The 19,267-nt window shown below is 31.8% G+C and overlaps 3 protein-coding genes across 3 annotated transcripts; 2 read left to right on the forward strand and 1 right to left on the reverse strand.

Moving 5' to 3' along the window:
- Positions 1 to 7,523: 7,523 nt before the first annotated feature.
- Positions 7,524 to 9,189, forward strand: LOC105796660 (deoxymugineic acid synthase 1-B). Its single transcript, XM_012626434.2, has 4 exons — positions 7,524 to 8,104; positions 8,183 to 8,426; positions 8,589 to 8,768; positions 8,858 to 9,189. The coding sequence occupies exons 1-4, from the start codon at positions 7,719 to 7,721 to the stop codon at positions 9,080 to 9,082; spliced, it is 1,035 nt and encodes a 344-aa protein (XP_012481888.1). The 5' UTR covers positions 7,524 to 7,718; the 3' UTR covers positions 9,083 to 9,189.
- A 29-nt stretch (positions 9,190 to 9,218) lies between these two features.
- On the reverse strand, positions 9,219 to 10,758 carry LOC105796661 (non-specific lipid transfer protein GPI-anchored 20). The gene is made up of 4 exons (XM_012626435.2): positions 10,336 to 10,758; positions 10,167 to 10,196; positions 9,588 to 9,647; positions 9,219 to 9,464 (listed from the first exon to the last, which is right to left on the reverse strand). Exons 1-4 carry the CDS (start codon positions 10,679 to 10,681, stop codon positions 9,283 to 9,285), a joined length of 618 nt encoding a protein of 205 aa, XP_012481889.1. The 5' UTR covers positions 10,682 to 10,758; the 3' UTR covers positions 9,219 to 9,282.
- Positions 10,759 to 16,661: 5,903 nt separating this feature from the next.
- Positions 16,662 to 18,873, forward strand: LOC105796662 (non-specific lipid transfer protein GPI-anchored 5). Its single transcript, XM_012626436.2, has 3 exons — positions 16,662 to 17,050; positions 17,149 to 17,250; positions 18,535 to 18,873. The coding sequence occupies exons 1-3, from the start codon at positions 16,726 to 16,728 to the stop codon at positions 18,651 to 18,653; spliced, it is 546 nt and encodes a 181-aa protein (XP_012481890.1). The 5' UTR covers positions 16,662 to 16,725; the 3' UTR covers positions 18,654 to 18,873.
- Positions 18,874 to 19,267: the final 394 nt, after the last annotated feature.

Below are 19,267 nucleotides of genomic sequence, written 5' to 3' on the forward strand. Positions count from 1 at the left end.
AGCTTAGGAAACAATATCGCACATGACATACTATTAAAGGATTACTTGATCATTGTGGTTTCGGTTTCACATTTATAAATGGAACTTTTGAATTTATACTTTATTCTTGTACTTTCTACTTCATTTTTAGCAATATAATTTGGACCGAAAGCATGTAAAATAATTCCATGCCTTTCTTACGTGTTTAATATCCCTTTTCTCTTTTGCTCCCTTTCACTTATGGGCCTCTTCATTGCTATATGACTCGTCTTTAAGACGTTGCTTTTCTCTTAATTTTATTGCCTTCTTTGTTTACCTTCCGTGCAGAGTGTGAGAAAGTTATCTTATTTCCTTTCGGGAGGAGCTAGAAGGAAAATTCTTTAAAGACAGAAGACCTTTTGATTTACAAGGTTGGTTTTGCATTTGTTTTCATGATGTTATTCTTTCAATCCATTGTCTCGAGGCTAATTAGCATTTTCATTAGATATAAGCAAAATGGTTGAGTGGTTGAGTGGTTGAGTGGTTATGAAGTGTTGGCATAGATGCCACTGCATGTTGATTCAAATATGTGCTTTATTGGTTTTCAATTCTGGATCATGCCCCAATTGATTGAGACAAAGAATTGATAATTTGCATTTATTCAGCTGTATTTTTTGCCTATGTTTGTTTTTCATAGGCATGTCTGTCCTGAAACATTGTCAAAATTTCCTCCGATGAAATTAGGACATACATTTATTAGTTGCCCTTTTTTGCGTTTCAACTCTAAGCAAAAGGAAATAACTTTTCTTTGAAACAAATAGTTTAACCACCACAGACACATGTAGAAACCTATGATATCATGTAAAGTTACTAAAATAAATTTGGTTTGCTACTGTTGATATCATAAAATGCCTTTTTTGGCGGAAAATGTGTAGGAGAGTCGATATACATATGTTGTTCTGTGATCTTTTCAATTTTAGTTGGTAGTGAGGTTTATATATATATATATATATATATATATATATATATGTTGCATAATGATAATGGGATCGTACCAGAGCAGAGAAATATGTATTCCTTAGTGAGTTTGAGAGAGGTGGAGGGAAAGAGAAATATGCACACTGGTTCCAGTGATTGAGCTTCTAGTCTCTAATTCCTTGTATGTTAATAACTTAATATCATTCATTTACTGAGGTTTTTAGCTCTTTTGGTTTTATATTGCACCATTTAAAAAAAAAGACCTTTATGTTTTTTATTAGTGGGTGATTTCTTTTTTTTTTCTTTACTTCATGATTAAGTATATAGGCTTTGTTGGTTCGTTCTAACAGGGAATTGGAAGTCGTTTCATTTTGGGTTTAAATTGTTAAAAGCATTAATTAATCAAAGGAAAAGATGCGTTTTTAAGGGGGATTTGGGGTTGCATGTGTTCTTCTGTTGTTCTTATTGATTTGTTGTGTAAAAGAAAGCACTTGGTGTTAATTGAAGTTATTTGCAATGCATTTGATTGGTTTTATTTTTTGCGAGCGAGTGATTTTGTTGTCATTTAAAGTATGCTAAAGTGAATGGTGAATTGTTGTCATTTAATATCCCCTTTAAATTCGAAGTGCTAGTCATCTCCTATGACACATCATGAAATATTCCTATTTAGCTTTTTCTTCTTTGTTGGGTTATGTTATTTATGTGTTTCTTATTCGTTATGTTATGGGCATGTTGTTTTACTTCTTCAAACGTATTGCTTTACTTTTCTTCTTCTTTTTTATTATTGAAATTGTATTTTATTTTCACCTCTCGGTCCCAACCTCCCTTGCTTGCTTTGCCTCCGCCACTAGCACTACTCCCTTAGTCCCTTGGCTTGCTTGCTCCACCCATAACTAAGCCTCTTGTATTCACTTGAGTCACTTGTAAGTTTTTTGCAATTAAATTATTTGATTTTTTTATTATTCTTGAGATTAGTATTGAAGAACTATGAGCCTTTTAACTTAATTCTCTCTAATATGATATCTTGGCAAGATTGTTAACTCTACTATAAAAATTACATTACGAACATAAAACCAAAGACACTCCAAGTTACCAAAATAATTACCTATTGTCATTTCAATCATTCTTCCATGGTTCTAAGATTATAAGCTCCTTAGAAGAAATAAGAAAGCCTACTTGATAGCCCCATCTAATAAAACATCCTTCAATACACTCCGCTTCAATTATTGGATAGAATATAATTACGGTAATGTCTTATTAAAGACTCAAATAATTATTGAATTAATTTACAAGGCTTTTTATATAATAATCTCTATTTTTAAATTATGTATAAACAATCAATCAAGTTCCAATTTCTATGCTTATATAATATCCAAATTTAAGATTAAATCGCATATTTTAATTAAAATATAATTCGGTACTTATATAAACAATCAATCAAGTTCCAATTTCGATGCTTATATAATATCGAAATTTAAGATTAAATCTGCATATTTTAATTAAAATATAATTCGGTACTTATATAAACAATCAATCAAGTTCCAATTTCGATGCTTATATAATATCCAAATTTAAGATTAAATCTTCATATTTTAATTAAAATATAATTCGGTACTTATATAAACAATCAATCAAGTTCCAATTTCGATGCTTATATAATATCGAAATTTAAGATTAAATCTGCATATTTTAATTAAAATATAATTCGGTACTTATATAAACAATCAATCCAAGTTCCAATTTCGATGCTTATATAATATCCAAATTTAAGATTAAATCTTCATATTTTAATTAAAATATAATTCGGTACTTATATAAACAATCAATCAAGTTCCAATTTCGATGCTTATATAATTGTTATTAAATTAATAATATTCAAATTCCTTATTTAATTCAAATTGATTATAATATTATTTTCAAATAAATTATCAAATTATAAAATGACAATATCTCAACAATATCTCAACAATATCTCAACAATTGATAAAATCTTACTGAAGATTAACAATATCTCAACAAAAATTGAATGAATTATCTATTTTATTAATTGAAAAAGATATCTTATACGATATTTATTTTAATAAATTTGCATCTCTAAAGTGTAAGGGGATTGATACTGAGTTCTAATTTTAATATGGTGCAGTAATGGCTCGTTTGCCCTTAATTGCACAAAGTGTGAGGCATAAAAGAATCGGTGCTGCATTGACAATTTGGTTGGAAATCTGTAGAATCGCGATTTGGTTCTTATTTAGAATGGGTGCCAGCCTTAGCCTACATACTTATAGACCAAGGATTAGGTCCTATACCGTAGATTTTTATGCACAACGAGATTATGTGAAGAGGCTTGTATATGCTAGTGACGAGACTTGTATTGAACAAGTTAGGATGAATAGAACTGCCTTTTTTAAACTATGTGAGATGTTAGAATCGATAGGGGGATTGAAGTCGTCAAGGTTCATGCTTGTTGATGAGCAAGTAGCAATGTTTTTACATATCATCTCCCATCACCTTAAAAATCGAGTTATCAAGCATCACTTTAGAAGGTCCGGGGAAACTGTAAGCAGAGCATTTCATAGTGTTTTAAATGCTGTCATACGCTTACAAGATGTCTTATTTAAAAAGCCGGAGCCAATTACATCCGAGTCTTTTGACACAAGGTGGAAATGGTTTAAGGTATTAGACAGAGTTTTATATATAGCTTGTACAACATTTAGTTGACTTAGATTTAAATTAGTATTCTAACTCAAGGTTTTATATCATGTGAAATAGAATTGCTTAGGTGCTCTTGATGGAACCCATATCAAGATTAGGGTGCCAACAGTTGATAAACCTAGATATCGAACCCGAAAAGGTGACATAGCAACAAATATGCTAGGTGTTTGTACACCTGAGATGCAATTTGTTTATATTCTTCCTGGTTGGGAAGGTTCAGTTGCCGATGGACGGGTGCTTCGAGATGCCATTAGTAGAAGCCATGGACTAAAAGTTCCTCATGGTACAGTGTATAGTTAGAGGAATTTGAATTATTTTAATTATAATATAAAACTTTGTTTGCTGAATTAATCATTTTTATAAAAATTTATTTTATAGGTTGTTATTATTTAGTTGATGCTGGATACACAAATTGTGAGGGATTTCTTGCACCATTTAGAGGACAGCGATATCATCTGAACGAGTGGCGTCAGGGTTATCAGCCAAGTTCTCCGCAAGAGTTTTTTAATATGAAACATGCTTCAGCACGTAATGTCATTGAAAGATGCTTTGGCTTATTAAAACTTAGATGGGGAATACTTAGGAGTCCATCGTTTTATCCTGTAAGGGTGCACAATAGAATTATTATTGCATGTTGTTTGCTCCATAATTTTATTCGAACCCATATGAGTATTGATCCCATCGAAGCGGAAGTGGGAGAAGGATTACCTACTAATGTGGTGGATGACGATGAACCGAATATCACAAATATTCATCCATCGGATGCTTGGGCTACTTGGAGGATGGAACTAGCCAACCAAATGTTCGATGAATGGCAAGCATCTAGAAATTAGTTAGGTTTAGGGACAAATTGAGTTTGAATTGATTTGTTGATGTTATTTTATGTATCTAGTTTATGAAACTTTGGTGGTCTTTGATTAAAATTCTGTATTGTACTAAACTTTGTTGAATTATAATTTAATTATCTTTTCATTCAGCATGTGTTATAAATTTAAATTTAGTATTGAACTACCGATATAATATTATAAACTGTTCACCTTTTGATTCATGATATTCAAAATAGTAAATAATGTTAATTTGTTTTTTTTCTTAAGAACAATATGTCAGGTGTTCCACCAACGGTGCTTCTTCTCAAGCTTCTCGAGGAAGCAAAAGAAAATGGGTTCGAAGAGGATGCACCTTGGTTTCTTGCATGGTGGATTTGCACAATGTAGGAACATTTAATGTCGATAAGGGTTCAAAGCCGGTTATTTGAACGAGCTAGAGAAAATGCTAGAAAAGGCTTTACCAAGAGCAATGTTGAAGGCGAAACCAAATATTGAATCTCGGATTAGGTGCCTAAAAGGAATGGTCGATCGCTCACGACATGCTTAATGGCCAAAACAACAGATGGTTTTGGTTGGGACGAGCATAATGACTCGTTGTTTTTGAAGATGCGATTTGGGAATCCTATGTAAAGGTAAAATGTATTTCAAGTATTTATTTGTTTTTTACAAAACTTATAACTAATATGATTTCCTCATTTTTTAGAGTCACAAAGAAGCCTCTCGATTCAGACATCGTTCTTTCCCTTACTACAACCAAACTTCTTGCGATATCGTAAGAGATCGGCGATGGGAAAGACGCTCAAACAAATTCTTGATGTTCTTGAAGAAATACATCTTGAGGATGAACGTACTACTGAGATATGAATGAAGAGAGAAACACATTCTATGATGCGGTCGACGTCTCTTTAGACGACATGGATGTTTCGATGCAGATCCGCGAGGAGATAGAGACCAATGGGGTTCCTCATTTTCAAACAAGAGAAAGAAGAAATCTGATGCTCGTGATAATGTGTATTCTTCATTTGAGGAGGCTGCCACTTTGTTGGGGAAAAATCCAGCCGTTGGCGATCAAATCGAGGGACTATGGCCTCCGAGGTGGTAGTTCAATGAAGTCGAGGAAAAGATGGAAGAGAAAGCTTCAAATTTATATTCACCTTATGGTCAATTGAAGGTTTAACCGACGATCGCGGTATGATGCTTTGAGTAAAATTCCGATCATCCAACTCAAATGATCGTTTTCTTTAGCTTACCTTCATTGTCTGATTGGAATGGGTCAAGATTTCTTTCTCACCATTAAATATCAATGTTCAAACTTTTGATGTTGTAAAACTATATAACATATGGATTATGATGTACAATTTCATTTTCATCTAACCTTTTCTTAATATAAGTTAATTATGTTTATGCGAATATAATTCTCAAGTTATATATTGATTTTAGTAAATTCATATAAGAACATTTTATTATTAAGAATTTTATGAAATTATATATCACGTTAAATTATATTTAATATTAATTATTTTAAATTGTATAAATTCATATAAGAAAATTTATTATCAAGAATTTTATGAAATTTAATATTAATTATTAAATTATATGTAATAATTATTATTTTAAATTATACAAATTCATAAAATATAATTTATTAGTTATAATTATTTTAAATTTTATTAAATCATATATTTTAAATAAAATATATTTAATATTAATTATTTCAAATTTTCATTTATAGTATCATATATTATGATTTGAGTAAATTCATATAAGAATATTAATTATTAAGAATTTTATTAAATTACATATTTTAATTATAATATATTTAATAATAATTATGTTAATTTATATTTTACAGTATCATATATTATGATTTGAGTAAATTCATATAAGAATATTAATTATTAAGAATTTTATTAAATTATATATTTTAATTATAATATATTTAATAATAATTATGTTTAAATATGATTAAATTATTTATTATTGATATTAATAATCTTATTAAAATTTAAATAACAATACCAATAATTACCAAAAAAATTTCTGCTAATTATTAAGAATTTTATGAAATTATATATTTTAATTAAAATGGATTTAATAATAATTATGTTTAAAATGATTAAAATATTTATTATTGATAATAATAATCTTATTAAAATTTAAATAACAATAACAATAATCATTTACCAAAAAAATTTATGCTAAGGGTATTCTAGTCATTTTAGTTTTTTCCATTATGCTATTGCACCTCTATTTCATTCAACCAAACACAAGATTACTATTACGCCTCTATTCCATTACATTCAACCAAACAATTGATTTGCTATTATACCTCTAATCCAATACAGCGAACCAAACGCACTGTTAATGTTTCTACTAGTCAAATTTAAATTCAATCGAGAGATGAACCTATGTTTAAATCTACAAAATTTGGTAGGGTGCAATATATTACAAAATTTTTCTATTTTTTTATATTTAAAATTTAATCATAATTTTATTAAATCTAGATTTATTATAATATTATTTTTTTTAGATATATTACTACTAATTGAGCACATTTTATTTTAAAAAGTCAAATCAACAAATTTTATCAAAAAATTAAACTTTAAAACCTGAAAAATTTAGATTAATTCCCGAAAATAAAAGTATAAAAACTAAATTTTAAATTTGTGAAGAATAGAAGGACCAATGGCATATTTTAACCAATTTTGTAATATGCGTTAAAGGAAAAGAAAATAGTTTCGTCCCTCCATGCAAGGTGGAAGAAATTGGCAACTTAATGCGTTGCCACCGAACTCATATTTTGCCACCAATTAATACTTACTTGACACCTAATGTGAAGGTGTCATCAAGCCTCATTTTTCTTTTTCTTTTCATTTCTTCGATCATGCCAAATTCTCTAGTCATTGTCATTCAGCCCTTGTACTTAGTCCCCTAAATTATTGGTACGTTTGCACTTTAAGTCCTCCTCAAATTATCCCAATTTCAGAGTAGTCATTCTTCAACTATCATGATGTACAAATCCTTTAATGATGTTCACCTCTTTAGTCCCTCAACGATATCTCCTTAATTTCGATTTAGTCCTTATTCGAGAATCGACTTTAATCTTAGGATGCCAATGGAGGTGGATTCAAATGACGTAAACATGCCGATTGAAACTTTTAATATATATTAGGATGCCAATATCAATGCCGTGGGGAAGGATATTGATATTTAACTGATAACCATACATAGTTGTTCGTAGACATGGAAGCTGGAACCAAAATGCAGTCACCGGAGAAGGAAACGAGGCCAGAGTTATCCACCATGTCGGTGCAAAGCGTCCCGACATTCCCTCTCCGATCAATTGATGAAAAAGCCATTCCCCTTATAGGCTTCGGCACAGCCGAAGATCCTTTCGGTGCTTCCAGGGATACCTTGAAAGAAACCATCATCGAAGCTATCAAACTAGGATACCGTCACTTCGACACAGCAGCTGTTTACCAATCCGAGCAGCCTTTAGGTGAAGCGATATCAGATGCCCTTCGTCTAGGGCTAATCAAATCCCGAGATGAACTCTTCATTACTTCCAAGCTATGGTGCAGTGATGCACACCGTGACCTTGTCCTCCCAGCACTCCACAAAACACTCAAGTATATATATTCATATACGAATACTCCCCTTTCTTTGCTGATGTTTTTTCACTATGTTTGATTCTTAATTTTCGACAGGAATTTGAAGCTGGAGTATGTTGATCTGTATCTAATTCACTGGCCACTGAGTTTAAAGCCAGGTAAACATGATTTTCCTTTTAAGAAAGAAGACATGGTTCCTATGGATATAAAATCTGTGTGGGAAGCAATGGAGGAGTGTCATGATATTGGCCTAACAAAATCTATTGGTGTAAGCAATTTCTCCTGCAAGAAACTAGAAACCCTCCTTTCCAGTGCCAGAATCCCACCAGCAGTAAACCAAGTGAGGATCACTTTAATATAATGTTTTTTTTTTTTGGGTTAAATATTAATATGAGTAGTTTGTGAAAGTTGTGGATTTAATCCTTAGTTTGGTTAGTTTTTTTTCAATTAATGGCTATATTAATGTTGGATTTGAATAAATTGTGATGCATGGGGATGAAAGGTGGAGATGAGCCCAATGTGGCAACAAAAGAAACTGAGGAAGTTTTGTGAGGAGAAAGGCATAGTTGTGGAGGCTTATTCTCCTTTGGGTGCCAAAGGAGCTGTGTGGGGAACAAATCAGGTGATGGAGTGTGATGTACTCAAAGAAATTGCCCAAGCCAAGGGAAAATCAGTTGCTCAGGTATTATTATATATCATCTTATTTTAACATACAAAAAGTTTGCCAGCTGAGTTTAAAAAATGAGGTAATTTGGAATGAAAAATGAACAGGTTTGCTTGAGATGGGCATGTGAACAAGGAGTGTGTGTGATAGTGAAGAGCTTCAACAAGGAAAGGATGAAACAAAACCTTGACATCTTTGATTGGAGGCTCAGTGATGACGAGTTGCTTAAAATAAGCCAACTCCCACAGTGCAAAGGATATCCAGCACTGGAATTTGTATCAGATGATGGTCCTTTCAAGTCTCTTCAAGAGCTTTGGGATGGGGAGATTTGAATTTTATCCGTATATAGATATAGATATATAGATATAACATATGTTTGTTTATTTGTTGCAAACTTCAAATTAACCAGTTTATTTAAAAACAATCACCCAATATGCTCTAGGAAACAATGGTTTCAGTTCAGACCACTAAAAAGAATATACTTTCTCAAACAATCCATAAATAAGAACATAGAAATAGAAATATTGGCTGCCTAGTAGTACTTGAAAACAGCAAACCCTAATGTCAACAACACAAGTGATGGTGAAAAACCGTAGGAACGATCGGCAGCTGATGCTGTGGGGTTCAGAACAGGGCGGCTACCCGTCGTGGCGGTCGGGATGGTGTTGGATTCCGGTGCTTCAGCAGGTCCTGTTGGTTCTGGCACAATGGAACCTGTTGAGAAAATTCAGAGTTATCATTGAAATATAGCCAAATTTGATTAAACTGCTGAAGTGGTTGCTTGTGAAAATGTATTAGCATTGAAAATTGAGTTCAAAAAGACCCGTATTTGTTTACCTTTTGGGCTTAAAGTTGGTGATGTTCCTGGAGAAAGGGTTGGTGCAAGTGAAATTGGACCTACAAAGGAATAATAACCCAACTAATCAGCATGTATAATGAACTACGCAAACGTGTAATTTTCTATCCATTTTCAAGTCCGACCTGCTCGTATTAAATTAAATTTAGGCCGGATCAAAGTAAAATATTTGTCTAATTTCAAGTGAGGCCCATCGAGTTGGGCGGGTCACTCGGCTGCCGGAAGAAAATTTTGGGGTCGATATCAAAAGGTCAAATTTAAGCATTAGTCTTTCTACTTTTATAATATTATTATTAGTTAATCTAAATAATTAATACTATTAATTTTTCTGTTAAAGTTTTAATGTTTATTTATTTTTTATTTTGAAAAAACCCTTCTTACAAAAAAATTATGTCATAATGAGTTCAACATGTTAACTGAAATAATTAATTCGATATTTTAAAAGTAGAGGGATTAAATAATGACAGATTAAATTATAAGAGTTAACTCTAAAATTTGAGCATAGTAAAAGGACGAAAATCAAAATTTAACCTTTTCAAAATAAGTTAGTCTAACCATACCTGGAGCAGGAACAGGTGCACCAACAGCGGCTGCAAAACAAATAAAATTCTCATTTTAAGTATTTTCCATTGTATATATATATATGTGTGTGTGTGTGTGTGTGTGTGTATATGTTATAACTGGTCCTGGAAGTTGCACAAAAACAAAACAATCGAATATATATTTCACCTTTGCATTGGAGGGGGACACCAGGCATGCTACAAGCTCGGGGAAGAGAAATAGCTAGAGTTCTATTGATAGGTAAACGGAACGGGACACTCCCGGTGACAATGAGGCACAAACAGTCCATGCCGCTCGATGTGAGCGTTTTAAGCGAGTTGCAACAATCTGCAGTGGGCGAAGTACCATTGGCACTGCTATTGGTAAGCAAGTTCATACAAGGAGTGAAGATGTTAAGTGCCGATGGGGTGCATGGAGTGTTGATAGTTCTCTGCCCATAAACAGGCACCGTCGCTGCCACCAATGCCATGGCCAGTGCTAGGACCAGCCTAGAGTATGGCTTGCAGGGGGCCATTATTTTGGGTGTTGGAATTTGGTGTGTGTTTTGGAATTGGGTGTTGGAATTTGATGATGGGAAGGGAAAAGTGATGGGTGAGTGTGAATTTATAGGTGAAGAGATGTGGAGGGGACTAAAGGGGTGGATTGAAGTTGGTTTTGAAGTTGAACTACCTTTTAAGGCTTTTTAACCATGAATGAATGAAGCAAAGGGGATTGATTTAGCCACGTAGTTTGTCTAATTAAACTTTTGTTGTTGACCTTTAAACCTTATAAAATTGCCAACCTTATCAAGTCTAAAGCTTAATAAAGTCAAAGTTTCTAAGGTCTTTACTCTTTAGGATGAAATGAGATTACTTTTATAATTTAAAAGGTACAATTTCGATTTTGGTCCCTATGCTATTAACAAAATGTGGTAACCGGTACCGTTTACCGTTCCTGCCCTAAACCATTATCAAGTAGTTTATGTTTCGTTTCAATCAAAACTTCGATTTATTTTGGTCTGTTTTGATCAATGTCGACTTGTATTGATGCGTATATCGGCTCGTAATGGTTGGTACAAATTTTTTATATTTTAAACCATTTTTTTATTTTAATCATTTTGATTTTTCTATAATTACATTTAAATTTAATAATTATTAAATGAAATTAATGAACCTAATTAATAATTCTAAAATGTATATTTACATATAAATATATTTGCATGTATATAATTTATTTTTTGACCAAAAGAATATATAATTTATTAAAAACTAAAATTAAACTAAATATATGTGTGAAAAATATTTAAATGTATATATAATTTATCAAGACATTAAAAATTGGACTATATATATATATATATATATATATATGTAAAAGATCAATATTTAAAAACATCAATAAACTCGAAACGGTACACTAAAACATGTTAGTACCGGTTCGTACCTGTACCAAGACAAAAACAATATGCCCACTATTACAGTACTGTCTACCTTGCTTTGTACTTTAATTAGATTAGATTCGGTCTTTTGGTTTTATAATGTTATTAATTAATTCAAATAGTTAATATTATAATAAACAAATCAACTTTCCCAAATTCGTTTTAGACTCATCCCATTTCATTTTTAATTTAATATTTAACGTTTTAAATGTTTGTTTTATTAAAATTTTAAATATATGCAACTTAACATATATATATATATATATATATATATATATATATATTATTTTCATGTCCTTTTTACGATACATATTTGAGGTTTATAGTTGTCTCTTCCAACAATGTCGGCTTAAGCATGCATTCTTTTATTGGGAGTGCAATATACATTACCGCTACAATATAAATTTTTTCCACTTACATGTCAAAAGAATGTGGAACCTAAACTATTAATTTTACATCATTTCATCCCGAAATATAATATCAGTCAATAAGAACATGGTATGATTTTATTGGATGTTCGTATACTTTTGAGTAAAATAAGATAAATTTGATAGTTTAGATATCGCTTTTAACCAAAATAATTTTAGATATTTAAGTGAAAAAATGGTATAATTTGATATGAATTTTGTAGTTAAGCTTTTTTTTTAAATATTAAAATAATTAATTTTAATTATATAAATATTTTTAATAAATGTTTATTGTTTTAGATAATTATTTATTTGTTTAGATAAAAGAATAAAAATAACTCAATGATTAGTTATAGGTTGGAATATGCTTGACTCTCTATATTCTTCGTACATTTGGAATTTAATCTCCTACTTTTATTTTTAAAATTTTAGTCACTCTAATTTTGGATTTAAAATGTAAGTTCAAATGTTAAACCCGTTAAAATTCTTCTATTAAATTCAAATTCTTTACAATGTCATTTTTTGCTACATGACCACCAAATGAGTTTTTTTTCCAAATATCACACCAACAAATTTAAAAGAAAAAACTTAATGATGTTAACGATTAGATTGAAAAGTAAAGGGACTAAATTTTAAAATGCAAAGGATACAAGAACTTCAAACATATTTTAACTTTAATCATATATAGAGTAAATGACATAATTACTTTATATTATATACTCAATTTGGGTTTTTTTTTACACTTTTTATTCGAAATGATATTTAATTGACCCATCACAACAACTTAATCAAATATTTAAGGAAAAGCTACACTAGTAGTCACCTAATTATTAGTAAATTTCTTTTTTGGTCACCAAACTATTCAATTTTTTCTTTTTGTCACTAGCAGGCTAACGTAAAAATAGAAACACCCAAAAATTCAAGATAGTTGGGTGTCAAAAAAGACCAAATAGAATAATTGAGTGACCATTTTGTAACTTTTCATAGTTGGGTGACAAAAAAACATAAATGAATGACTACTAATGCAGTTTTCCCAATATTTATTTTTTGAAGTATGCCCAATATTTAATTATAGCTAGGGATGTCAATTGGGTAGAGCGGGTGCAGGGGGTGCTCCCCCGCGCCCATCCCTGCCAAGAATTTTCATCCCCATTCCCGTCTCGCGACCTGTTGCGGGTACAAAACCCAAAACCATCCCGCGACGTCCCACAAGACTAAAACCATCCCCGCAATACCTACCCTGTGACCCACTTCATATAATATATTTATAAGTATCAGTTAAATAAATATAAACCAAATTTTTTTATGAAAAAAGTTTAAAATATCTGTCCTCTGGACTCCCAACACATACGTGATATTATTCCAACTGTCGCCATTTAAAAATAATAATAAGTCGTGAATGTGAGTTGAGTACTATTATCAAAATTAAATTTTTAAATATGCTTATTATATTATGCAGGCCGGGCGGGGATGGGGTAGGGCAGGTACAGGGTCATACCCACGCTTACCCCACTACTCACGACGGGTCTAATTTTTGTCCCCATCCCCACCCCACCATCCACAAAACCTATACCCATTCCCACTCAATTGGGTGCAAAGTGGGGCGGGGCTCCGTAAAACCCGCCCACTTATGCCCTATTTATAGGATAGATGACTTGTTAAAATAATATATGTAAATTTTTGACTAACTTTATTAAGATGATCATGGGAGAGAGAATGGTAGTTAATTCGACCTAACATGCTATTGCTTGAAGCAATTGGCTTTCTCTCGTATTCAATAGCTGCTTTAGTTGTTTATGTTAGAAATTCTTATTCATTCTTTAATTAAGATCCTCTTTTTTAGTGGTTTGGACGTTTATTTGAACTAGTTTATGTAATCACGTAAATGATATAATAAGTTAATATTATTAATTATATCTTATCAAAACTAATTTGCAAATCTATTTATTAGTTTGTCCTTTGCTTTGGGATAAAATTACATCAAATCACGGGAGTTAGGTGAGATGTTAAGGGTCTCTCCTATATTAACCAGTGGTTGAGGGTTCGATCCTCGCCCTGGGTATAGAACAACTTTAAAACTCGTGACCAACATCTACCCTCTTAATAGGCTTATAGAATGCGGAGGATTAGTTACTAGACTCGTTTCAATAGACACCTTGAGAAATAAATAAAAATTACATCCAGGATTACATGAGATATTGGTATTTAAGTAAAGTATACATCTTAATATTTTATTTGGTATTTGAGTTTAGTATTTTTTTTTAATATGGTACATGTGTTATGTTTTGGTTTAATCTAATCCCGTATTTGACAAAATTTGGGTATTTTGGTATCCAAAAATAACGTGGTATAACTTTATAGTGTTGATTTCGGGTTTTAAGATTGATTTTATGAAAGTTAATTGCTAATATTATTAGGTTTGGGTTTTCATAATTTTGTTAATAGAATAAATTCGTGTTAATTGTGAATTTATTTAATTTTGCATTTAATTTATCAAATACAATTCAATGGATGTGATTCAATTTGATTTTAGGGTTGATCGATGAAAGTTAATTGCTAATATTTTAGCTAATTATGAATTCTCATCAAATCAACTCTAAAACCAATTAAACATTAAAAACTTAATGACGTTACCTTGGTACCAAAATATATAACTTTTGTCAAATACATGTACTACATTGGAAAAAAAAGTACCATATTAGAAAAAGTTCATCCGTGATTTTGTCCAAATTTATTATGATCTTGTCCGAAGATATTTCAATTATAAAATTATTGTGCTTTATATTTATTAATCCCAATTATAGTTTATTCCAACATATATTATTTTTATTCATAATTGCATTTGTACATATTATTGTATTCTAAAAAAACTTCAAATGTTTGATCTATGTCAATTTGGAAATAAATTTGGGAATTCGTTGATTTTGCCTACAAAATTATTGAACAAATTTACTAATAATTATAAAATAGAGATAAACATCACAAAATTGTATATTAAAAAAATCACAAATTTATTCTCGCTAATTTGGAAACTTCTTATGTCTGCAGATCTTTACCCAGATGGTAATCTACTATAGGTCAAAAAACATAAATCGTGATTTGAGTTTAACTCACTCATCAAGTTACAAACTCACTATTATAATTCAAATTAGATCACTCTCTCGTTAATTTGTTCCTTTGAAAACGTAGTTGTAAACGAATGAACAACATAGTTTACTTACACATATTATGCACTATATAATAGCCTAAACAAATCATCTCTAAATACAATGTGACATGTTAAATTACAATCAATATGAATCTCTAACCACATAAAAGTAGCCACCAAATAAGTCTTCAATAATGGGTATATTGACATGGATTTTCTTGTCATCAAATTTCTTATTTACCACAACTTCAATTATATTGAAATTCTTGATACATTCCATGCTTGACTTGATTCTTACATGAATTATCTACGGTGGACTACTAAAAACCCACAATCAATTAAGAATCTAAAAAATTGTAATCAAAACATGCCAACCAATATTTGAAATCCAAACTTGAGAATCAAATATTTGGTAGTCTTGTGTCGATTGAGTCTTAACTCGATTGGTATGGGTATTGTTGCCAATATAGGAGGACGTGAGTTCGAGTGTGCTGAAGCGCATTATACTCCTATTCATGGATTAGGGAGGGACTATGAGTAGTTTCAGGGATTATGTCAAAAAGAACAGATATTATCAAAACCTATAATGAGATTATTCAAAAAAAATATTTGATGGTGTTGTTGGTATTGATTATAAGTCCTATTGTTCTTGAATATTTCCTAAAAAAGAAGTTTGTTATTTATGAATAAAAAGAGGTTTTGTTTTCACTATTTCATGAGCTCTTGGTGAAATTTTTAGTCCATATCTCTTTTTCATATCATCAAGATTTTTACAGATCTCTTCCACTTCCATTTGGACCATCTTACAAGCAACCCTTTGTTTATATTTCACGAGTATGGTGTGGTACTAGACTTGGGTCTGTTATTGATTTTTTTTTTAACAATTTCATTATAGGTTTTGATCATATCTGAAATTTTTTACGTAATGTCTAGAATTACCCATAAATAGAAGGATAATACATTTCAGCGCATCCGAACCCGTGTCCTCCTATATTGGTAATAATATCCATGTGAATCGAGCTAAGACTCAATCAATTATTATTTATTTTGTATCAATTAATTTGAATTTTAAAATTTTTGAATTATTTTAAGGTTTGGGTAGATTTTGGATTTAGACCATTTTAGATTTAAGTCATCCAATTCTGTTTTAGGGTTTTTTTTGGGTCGATTAAGTTATGTGTTTGGATCATTTCGACTTTGAGTAATTTTAAGTTTGGGTCATCTTAGAATTTGTCATTAACTTTTTATTATCAAATCAGGTTTGATCAAATAAATATTTACTACTAAATTTAGATGGGCGTTTACTTCCAGTGCAGTGTGTTTAGTTTTTTTTCTTTTTTTGTTTCGCGCTACAGTGTTGTTATAATATCTAATCTCACCGCTACTGTTGTTTTTATACTAATCGCAGCATGCACCTCAGGTAAAATTGAGTTTTAATATATATTTAACATCCCAATACGACACATGTTATTACTTTCATTATATAAAGCTTGTCCCAGATACCAATAACCCTTTAATTCCATAAAATCAGTTTCTCATTTTCTATATAAATAAGTCCCCCCTTGTTATTACTTAGGCCACATCAAATGGCGTTAGGGAAGATAACCCTTGTGCAGGGTCTAGCCTTGGTCATGGTAACTTTGCTATGGACTGGAACCATGGCTCAATCAGACTGCACCAGTGTGCTAATCACGATGGCTCCATGCTTTGATTATGTGACTGGAACCTCCTCAACCCCATCTGTTCCATGCTGCTCACAGCTTGCTAACGTTGTTCAATTACAGCCACATTGCCTTTGCATGGCCCTCAGTGGTGGTGGTTCATCAGTGGGTGTGGAAGTAAACCAGACACTTGCCCTTGCACTCCCTCAACTTTGCCATGTCAAAACCCCACCTGAGAACAACTGCAAAGGTAATACATACATATATGTATGGTCACCTTTTTAGTAAATTTATAGTATAATACATTAATTCCATACTGATCGTGATATTATATGATTTTTTGGGTAGCTGCTGATGGACCTGCTGTAATTTCAATATCTCCATCTGGTTCACCTCAAGGTTTACCACCCCATTCAAATGATACCCCAGGCAGCAACTCTTCAACATCAGGTGCATGTTTTTTTTAATGATAGCAAAGCAAATATGCTATTTTCTAGTTTCTACTTTTACATTAACATTCATCAACACATCTGATTATGCAACAAGGTCTGGTCAATAGACAAATCTACTTCTATCTGGCTAATATCAAAGACATCTATGGTACTAGGTAAGAACAGGGGCATAGCCAAAGGGAAGCAAGCAGGAGCTTTGGTCCCTTTAGCTGAATAATTTAATTGTTGTTAAACCTAAGTAATTTATTTATTTTAGCTTTGTAATTTTGGCCCTTTCAAAAGTTAAAAAGTTCAATCTAAATCCTTTTTTATACAAAAATTTTTTAGTTTTGATCCCAGCAATTTTTTTTAGTTTATCTCAACCCCTGTTCATAATTCCTAGCCTCGCCCCTAGTGGAGAAGGCATTATCCTTCAAAGATATGTATAAAAAAAAAAGAGTAATTTATATATTCGTACTGAACGTATGTTCACTACAACAAGACAAGTTAACGGTGATGTGCCGAAAACTCTAAGGAGACTCGAAATTTATGTCGCTATAGAGTTTGGCGACGTGAGTGGCCACACATCCACATGCGTCACCATTGAGTATGTCTTCTTAGGGTCGGCAATGCAAAAATTCACACGTCTTCATAGCTCAGTCAGTGGAGATGCATTCATTGTGTCTCTACCTCTAGTTAGTGGAGACACATATGCGTGACGCTATAGCTTAGCCTATGGAGACGCGAGGCATGCATCTTAGAGTTAAAATCTTCATAAATAAGATCCGAAAATACGGAATAAATTAGCTCAGTCTATAATAACGTTATTATACTTACTTTATTAGGGGAACATAGATAAAAACTGAAATATAAGATCTGAAAATATGGAATAAATTTGCTTAGAGTTGGATCCTGCCATCAACTCCAAATTAAATGCAAGTTATCACTACAAAAAGAAAGAAAAAGATTATACACAATTTTGGTGCTAACTTGGTACTTTGCCCCTTAAGGAAACACTTGCTTATTGGAAGCACAAAACTTGTGACCATAAAATATTAACTCTAAGTTTATGGGTATCAAATTTTTACTTGTTTGAGGAAATTTTAGGATAAACTTCGGGGAATCATTGTCCCCATAAAGGCAAAAACTATGTTTCTATTTGGAAGTAAGGTCTGGTTCAACTTTCATCTTCCCCCATAATTACGTGACCTTTTTTATACACAAAAAAGGGTAGTAGTGTACGTGACCATAACTATTTCTTGCCTTCATTATTGAAGTGATGTTTGAATGGGGTGTGTGGCAGGTGGATCTAGAACAATTGCAGCTACTGCCAGTGATGTTATCTTCAACACATCCCTTCAGTTCATCCTGTTCTTGCTGCCCATTGCTTTGTTTTCTTCAACTTGGACCACCATCTCCTAAGGCTCCTATACATATGCTTCTGTTACTAATTTCAGATCCTATCTACTTGTGTTTTATCCTCCACTTTTAGTACTTCCTATGCTTTGTTTATTTATTAATTATCTCTCTGTTATGCAAAGACAGGAGAATCACTCAAAAAGTTTCTTCATGTTTGTCTTTGTACTGTAATATCAGTTGATGATAACGAAACTTTATTTAAATAATAATATCGTTTGAATAAGCCTTTTTAACTTTCTAATAAGCGTTTATCTTTCAACTCTATTGATACAAGAAAGTAGCGTGGCAGAAATTGTGGTGGAGATGGAGGCGGTGAGGATCGAGAAGTGAGAAAAGGGGAGAGAGAGAGTTAAGTAAGGATGAATGTTGAGCGAGTGCAGGGTGACGATATACCCTCTCTTTGAGATGAGAAAGGGCTTATATAATATGATCTTTTGGGACTCATAGCTATCTCTGGTTGGTCTCTTCCAAAATTTGAATAATGTGACATCACTTAAATTATAGGATATGTGGGCAGTAAATGATGATTGTCCAATCGGAGTGACCTTGCTATCTGAGATTATTGGTTTGTGTTTTTTTCATGGCTTGGTGAACCAGCAACAGTGGCAGAGCTACTT

This window comes from Gossypium raimondii, chromosome 3, assembly GCF_025698545.1.
Source record: "Gossypium raimondii isolate GPD5lz chromosome 3, ASM2569854v1, whole genome shotgun sequence".
Lineage (NCBI taxonomy): Eukaryota > Viridiplantae > Streptophyta > Magnoliopsida > Malvales > Malvaceae > Gossypium > Gossypium raimondii.